We start from the raw sequence: 8044 nt of genomic DNA on the forward strand, positions 1-8044 counted from the left end.
GGCTGCTGGTCACGGCGGCTATTTGCAAGCTCCAGTTTCAGGGGCAGTAGACCTGTGTACACCAGTTGCTGGGGAACATGGGCCGGAGGGGGCAATTCTTCCAAAGGAATGGGGGGGGAAGAGTAGTAGGGTTTCAGCCCTAATGGGCCTCCTCCACCTCCTCCACACCCATCCCCGCTCCCCCAAACCCCCCTTGAAGAGTTGGCAGAAGGGAAGGGGAAGAGAGGGGAAGGGAGTAGCATTTCACAATGTCATGACAACTAGGATTAAACCATATGCTCTTGCAATTTTAATTTTTGAATCTTTGGTACCAAGAGGGACAGACCTGGGGGTCATTTGCGTGAAGTGGTGATTCCGATGATGAATCAGAAAATGATTATTCTGTAAAGTTAGCAAGTTTCAGTTTCAAAAGGATGGCTCATCAACGTAAGACTGCACTATCAACTCTGACCAGTAGACAGTGCTGTGGAGTTAGGGGGTTGCACAAAATGGTGGATGAACCAAGATGGCCACCATGCTTCGGAAATCTGCATCTGAAGTTTGCATACCCCTATATAAATGGCAGACTATTGGAGTATTTGGAAACAAAATGAATCAGATATATTCTTTTGTTTTCATCATCAGATGCTCCTTTGTATTCAGATCAGGCCTCAGGATGATAATGTAGCACTTGGGGAGAAAGATACAGCCCAGTAACCCAGCGCTGGAGGCCAAGATGGAGAAGACCTGCACGGCCACCATGTATTTTCCCTTCGTGCTCAGGTAGGTGGGCACAAAGGACACCCAAACGCTGCAAAAGACCAGCATGCTGAAGGTGATCAGCTTGGCTTCATTGAAGGCACCAGGAAGCTTCCTGGCTAGAAAAGCGACTGTGAAACAAATGGCAGCCAGGAAGCCCATGTAGCCAAGGGCAGCATAAAACATGGCGACGGACCCTTCGTTACATTGCAGGATGATCTGTCCAGGCTGGGAGTGCATGTCAGTGTCTGGGAATGGCGGAGAGATGCCAAGCCAGATGGTGCAGATGACAACTTGCACACCAGAACAGGAAAGGACGATGAAGTTGGCCAAACTCTTCCCCAGCCATCCCCTCACCCTGTTCCCTGGCTTTGTGGCCAGGAAGGCCAGCACCACAGTGACCGTTTTGGCCAAGAGAGAAGAGACGGCAACCGAGAAGATGATGCTGAAGGCCGTTTGCCGGAGGAGGCAGGTTGTTTTCCATGGCTGACCCATGAAGAGGAAGGAGGAAAGAAAGGAAAGTAGGAGGGAGACGAGGAGAATGTAGGAGAGGTCCCTGTTGTTGGCTTTGACTACTGGAGTGTCCAGGTATTTTATGAAGATTCCTAACACAATGCCTGTGATTAAGGACAAGAATAGGGCAAAGGAAGCCAGGATGATACCCAAATATTCTTCGTAGGATAAGAAGGTGATATCCTTGGCCATACATTGATCCTGGTCTTTGTTTGGATGCTGATCATCCGGACACTTGGTGCAATGGTCTGCATCTGGAAAAACAAGAGAAACATCTCTATTACACCCTTAGCAATCTCTGTTCTTTTACATTCCATCAAAGATATTTTTCTGGTGTGATTGGCAGGACGTATTAATGTCATGCAGGGCACGGTCAGGCCTGCTGGGCCTCATCAGTCTTCCATGGCCACAATCTGCATTTCATGTGTTTAAACATGACCTTAACCCAGGGATGGGGAAACTCCCTTCTGTGGGCCTAATCTGGCCTGAATATGTTCCATATTTATCCCATGAAACCTTCATGAATCCCTCCAGGGGGAGGACTGGACCCCTGAAACAATCCCTGCTGTTTTCTCCAACCTGGATTGGAGATAAATGTGGGGAATGCGGGCTGGCCGAGTGTGTTTTGTGCATTTTGTGGATCATCCATGTGGTATGTTGGCTGGGAATGACATGATGTCAGGGGCCTGGCCCTCTCCCTGATGTCTTTCAGGACACGTAGGGCAGGCTAGGAAGGCGCCCAACAACATTTAGTCCCTCACTTCTGCTGTAACCATCATTTTGTTTGAGGAGGACAGGTGAGAGGATCCAGCAGTATTCCTGGAGACTGCCTTTTGAGTCCTCAGATGGTTGCCAAGGAGCTCCTCCGTTCTGAGGGAAATTCCAGGTCAATGGCCCACGATGACTAGGATCCTGGTGACTCCTCTGCAAGGGGATAGCTATTTGGGGAAAGTGCTTGCCTGTCTTCCCCACCCCCCTCCCACAGCTTTGACAAAGAATAGAGCAAAGTTTCATTGACACAGAGGAGGGGACACAGGGCCGGGTTGCACATCACGATAAGCCACAGTGAGACAAACAGTGCTGACCACCAACTGCAGGTGGTTGGGTCATGCGAAAGCGGTCATGGAGAGCTGAACGTGGGCTCTGCAAGTATCTTACAGTGCTGGATGTGGGAACAGTGGACTACAACTCCCATCACCCACATCCAGCATTGTTTACACTGTGCCTCTACCGGTGCTCAGCCTATGCTCAACCAGGATCATCCTGTGAGGCTGCCTGCTGGGAGAGGCAGGACAGATAAAGGGAAGGGCTCCTTCACACAACGCAGAGTTGAACAATGGAATTCACTTCCTCAAGATGTTGTGATGGCCACCAGTTTAGATGGCTTTGAAAGCGGGTTGGACAAATTCCTGGAGGAGAAGGCTATCCATGGATGCTAGTCCGGACAGCTTTGTGCTTCCTCCAGTATCAGAGGCAGTGAGCCTATATATGCCATAGATGGGGAACATGGGTGGGAGGGTGTTATTGCCCCCGTGTCCTACTTGTGGTATTCCCACTGATCTATTTTGTTGGCCATTGTCTGAACAGGGTACAGGAGTAGATGGGCCTTTGATCTGACCCAGCATGGCTCTCATATTCCTGTCTGTGTTCATTTGTGGCTATTGCAATAAAGGATCCAAGTGTAGAAATGCCTTTAAGAAAAGCTTCAGTGAACATGTCTGGGTGAATTTCTCCCCTCCTCCCCAGGGTCTGCACTTTCCTCTGGAGTCACCCACCTTCCTGGCTGGAGATGGTCCCTTCCGCGCAGGGAGGACAGTCATAGCAGCAAACCGGCCTTCCTTCCTGAACCACCTTGACGGATCCTGGGCGACAGCTTTCCACGCACCTGGAATGAGGCAGGGGCTACGCACAGAACAAGGACCATCAAGGAAAATGTGTTGGGGCCAGTTTAGCTACAGAAATGACAGACACAGTTCAAAGGGCCCAACAGGGTCTCCAGGACTGAACATGAAGCTCATCACTAAGCCTGAGCACACGCAGCTTCCCAGTTTCCTCCCCTGGGGCATCTCCTCCCGTCCTCTTTTGTTTCCCTTGTGCCTTCAGGGACATGTCCGCTTGTGCTCCGTAAAGTACCACAAAGAGCGGTGGGGTGTACAAAAGGACAGAGAAGTCCCAAGTCACCTGCAGCCTGTGATTGGCTGGGAGAAGGCTCCCTTCCCTCCGAGATCTTGAAAAATTGCTGCTAGTTGGAAGTTCAGGCTGACCGGGAACCTGTCCCATTTAGCAGAGGCCAAGAGATGGTAAGTAAATACCGTGGAATGAAAGGAATTGCTTTCCTCACCTTGTTGAACCATTGGGGCCACACAATGGCATCCTGATCAATGGTGAACTTGAGGCCTGCTGGGGATCCCCGTCTTTCCATACTCCCAAACTTCACTTTAACCACAGACTTGTTGGGGAACTTCACCCAGTTCACGACGTCAAAGGCGGCTGCCAGGTCTCCGTTCTCGTCCAAATACCGCCTCTCCATGGAATTATTGTACAACTGGGAGTTTCTCAGGAAAGGGTGAAGCTAGAACAGCAGAGAAAGCATGGGGGAAAGCATGTAGGAAACCAGAAATCACACTCAGTTTTTCAGTGCTGCCCATTTCATGCTTGAATCTTCTATGGCTCAGGGCTGGTTCCAGACTCAAGAGCCTGGGGGTGTCTTTTGACACTAGCGAGGGACCTGGTTTCATCCCTGAACATTAGTTCCTTTGGGGATCTGAAGCCGACTCATACACTCCAATCGCCATCTGAGGTCCCCCTCCACCAGGTGCCTCCTCTGAGGGAGGTTTGGGGGACTGGAGCACGGCAATGTGGTGGCCCCTCGGTGATGGAACCCGCTTCCCCGTGAGGCTTATCCAGTGCCCGCAGTGTCGTCCCTTTGGTGCCAGGCCAAGACTTTCCTCTCCTCCCAGGTATTTGACAGCATATGCTAAAAACCAGGCCTCAGACTTCTAGTGTTGATTGTGCTTCCCTTGTTTTATGTAAATGGTTTCTAGATTATGTTTTCTATTTGGTTTTCAGGTTTTAATCTTTCGTAAACCACCCAGACAGCTGTGGCTTTTGGGCAATGTAGACATGTGATAAATAATGCTAAGAAAACGTAGACGTATAAATTAGCCCAGCAATCTGGGCCTGGTATTACCCTTGGCAGAGGGAGGCCGACCTCTCCATGGGGCACATTCTCGGCCCAGTTCAAAGGCAGCAAGTTGTCAGTTAGGTAACAAAGGCCAAGGTCCTCCGCACACAAACCTGGTTGTAAGTTCGGCTGAACTCAGTGGGACCTGGGCTTGAGGAGGCACATACAGGACTGAGCTTTAAATACAGGTTTATGTTAGGGATGGATGACAGTCCCTTACCTGGTCCCGCAGATGTTTTTAGTGGGGGGGGAGGCGCTCCGTTTCTCCCCCTGAAATTCTTGGTGGGGGGGAGGCGCCCGGCCCCTCCCGGCCGAAATTCAGGCCGGGGGGGAGGCGCCCTGCCCCTTCCAGCCGAAATTCAGGCCGGGGGGGAGCGCCCCGTCTCCCTGGCCACGAAATAAAAAAGTAAATTGAAAAAAAAAAGTGATAGGCTACGTAAAGATTTACGTAGCCTATCACGACTGACTTTTTTTTCACGTTACTGGGAAATGGCGGCAGCGGCAGCTGGTCGGAAGACCAGCCGCCGCCCCCGCCATCGCCGAAACACTGCCGGGACCGGCCGCTTAGAGGGACATTCGACAGAGGTAAGTCCCATCCCGGGGGGGGCGGGGGGTGGAGAATTTCCCGAACAATTTCGGGGGGCCGAATTTATGGAGAAATTCTCCGACATCCCTAGTTTATGTTTGGGAAAGAATCTGGATTTCTTGTGTCAGCCATCAAATTGTTCAAACTGATTGTTTTAAAGTGCTCCTGGCAGAAAATCATTCTTGACATGAAATAAAACCAGATGCAAGGAACTTTTCTGCACATCGTGGGAAAAGGCAAGTTTCATTCAACATAACGTGGGAATGTTCAGCTTGCCACTGTTGTAAAAGTCACCAGAAAAATTAGAAATGCACATTCCTGTTAAACACTATCAGTACATGACCCATCCGTGTATCCAGACCCATTCCAGATGCCAACGCTACACCCATGACACCGCCCCGGACAAAGGGAAGGGGGGGGCAACAGTAGACCCAGGTAGGTGTCAAACTGGCAGCCCGGTCAGGGAGGCAGGAAAGACCCGCAGCATGGCTGACTCCAGTGGAGGAGCACAGGGAACGGGCCAGGCAGAGACAGAGGGGCTGCGCCCATGTTGGGACTGTGGCCAGATGGGCTGAGGCCTCAGGGGCCGGTGTCAGGAGGCCAAAAGAGGGAGCAGCACAGGGGGTTTCGCAGCTGCTTTTGCTGCATAGATATCCAATATTTCACCTCATTTTCTTAAATTCTCAGCTTCTAAATTAAGTGCAATCATGCTTGAATAGTACCATTGATTCAGGGGGGGGGGTATCTGCGATGGGAAAGGGAATACCTGCCATGGCTGCAGCCTTTGAGCGTCCAGCCTGTCTCCACCTTCCACCACCCTCCTCTTGCATCTGGATGCATAAGCAGCATCCAGGGCACGGGCCACAGCCTGGACAGTGTTGTAAATGATGTGGCTGTCTAGGGACAGGATTCTCTCCATGTCCGCTTGGGGCAGGGCCTCCAGTTTCTCATTTTCTCTGCATCTGGTCCAGCCTTTCACAGACAATGTATGCTTCGAATAGGCACAATTAAATGCTTTCTTCATAAACTGCTTGATAATAAAGAGAAAGTGTGAAAAGCCATCATATTTAGAGCTTTTATTTTGCTGGAGAGTGAAGGAAAATATACCAAGGATCATTTGGAGAGAAGCACCATTATATGTCAAATCCAAGGCGAAGTCCCACAAAGCCGTTGTGACCCAGACTTTCCCTACACTGGGTTTCATCAAGAAATCAACATACAGTTGCATAGCATTTAGTCCAAGCAAGACGTATCTAGCCTCTGCACAATAAACAAAGACATTGACTTGTCTCCAGTGGTGGAATGAAGCCTGAGGGAAGTCCGCTTCATTTGTGCTCAGTCCTGAGATCCTTTGTGAGAAAGCAACACAAACACCGTCCCTGATGAGCTCGGGGGTCAAGGCCCTCATGCATCTCTCTCCGTTGTCGGTGTCCGGAGCAACGAGACCAATCAACGTCCATCTGAAATGCAGGAGCAGTTTGGCAATCCCCGGGTACTGGGCTCCTTCTTTGGGGACCATCCGGTAGTAGAAAGGGAACTGAGCTTTATCACTCACAACATGAGAAACAAAAGCATAACTGACCTGGCAAAGAAAGGAAGAAACGGGTGGTTTCTTTTGCTTCACAACCACATTTCAGTTCTTCATCAGATATTTCTGAAAGACGGCCAGATGACACCGACTAACTGGAAATACCTGTGCCATCTTTCATACCAGTGGAACAAATAGTCAGAATTTTATGATGAATAAATTATTCAAGCTGCAGGATGACAGAAAGGTGCAAAACAAATATGCCCTAAACTATGGAGCATCTCCTAAGTGTCCAGAGGGAAGCAAGTTCCCAAGAGTTCATCTCACATTCCCAACAGTATTGAATGTGGCCAAGAAACAGAACCCAGAATAGGAACACACTTGATTTTTAGGGGTGACCAGCAGCTGCAAATAGCTTGCCCTTCCCCTCACTGGTGTCTCCGACTGCCCCCTATTTTCGGAGTTATAAGCATGAATGAGGAGCAAACCACACATGACCTTAATTACGAGACTCGCTCATGAGTGCAGGAGCTTTCTTCCACAAATACCCTGTGTGCGCCCAAAACACATTCGGACCCAAGGGGGGAGCCCTATCACTTTAAACCCCACTGTGGATCCAGGTCACCTCTTTCATGGGTGGGGGAAGCTCCCACTGAATTTCTCTGGAGAACTTCTTGATTCCTTTGGAGAGAACCCCAAGCAGAGTTAGACTCAGCCTGTAAACAATTCCCCCCACTGCACCTGTGGGATTTTGTAGATGCCCAGCATGGTTGAAATCTGGATGGAGAAGTCAGAGTCAGAACCTTCCAGAACAGCCAATGGGTGATGCCTTCTTCCACAGCTGTAGTTGGGAACATTTCCCTGCCCAGGAGAGATCAGGTCTAGCAGGGCATCCGAAGTCATTCTTGCATCAAAATAGTTGTCATGGATGTCGTAGCCCAGCGTGATGTTGTGTAAGAGTCTGGGACTCTGGTTGATCTCCTGGGTGGCCAACAAGAAGGGCAGAATCTTCCAGTACTCTGTGTTTCCTTTCCTGATAAAGAAAGTGTCACATTGTCATCCTGTCTGCAGTGAGACAAAAACATTCAGTTGTTGCTTCTTTTACTCTGAAGCAAATATCTCTGGGTTACATTTCCAGCACTTTCCTCGTGCTAACAGTCATCCAGAGCCCAAACCAGAAGCACAACACCCAATCCCCTCTTAGCGCTTTGCTTGTGTAGAGGCAGCCAGGAAAAGCGGGAAGAGCCTTTGCCAAGGGTCAGGATCCAGGATCCATTTCAACAGAAAACCCCAGAGCAGATGTACACCCCAGTGCCAGAATTAGGCATGTGTGCAGCCTAGGGATGGGGGAGAATTTCTCCCCGAAACTTCAGGGGGCCGAGTGCCAACGCATTCGGCCCCCTGAAATCGGTGGTGAAATTCTCGCCCCCCCGCCCCCCCGGGATGGGACTTACTTTTCACGAATGTCCCTCCCAGAGGCAGGTCCCGGCGGCGG

General features: G+C 50.3%; 1 protein-coding gene across 1 annotated transcript; it reads right to left on the minus strand.

The window, feature by feature from the left end:
* Window positions 1–594: 594 nt before the first annotated feature.
* LOC146356686 (vomeronasal type-2 receptor 26-like) lies at window positions 595–1443 on the minus strand. The gene has a single exon (XM_084830260.1). The coding sequence runs from the start codon at window positions 1441–1443 to the stop codon at window positions 595–597; it is 849 nt and encodes a 282-aa protein (XP_084686386.1).
* Window positions 1444–8044: the final 6601 nt, after the last annotated feature.

This window comes from Heloderma suspectum, chromosome 2 (genome assembly GCF_057233095.1).
Source record: "Heloderma suspectum isolate Gila_16-S chromosome 2, 16-S_ref, whole genome shotgun sequence".
Classification (NCBI taxonomy): domain Eukaryota; kingdom Metazoa; phylum Chordata; class Lepidosauria; order Squamata; family Helodermatidae; genus Heloderma; species Heloderma suspectum.

Excerpts from the sequence above, each read along its gene's own strand:
- LOC146356686 (XM_084830260.1), bottom strand. The coding sequence starts at position 1,443 with ATGGCCAAGGATATCACCTTCTTATCCTACGAAGAATATTTGGGTATC.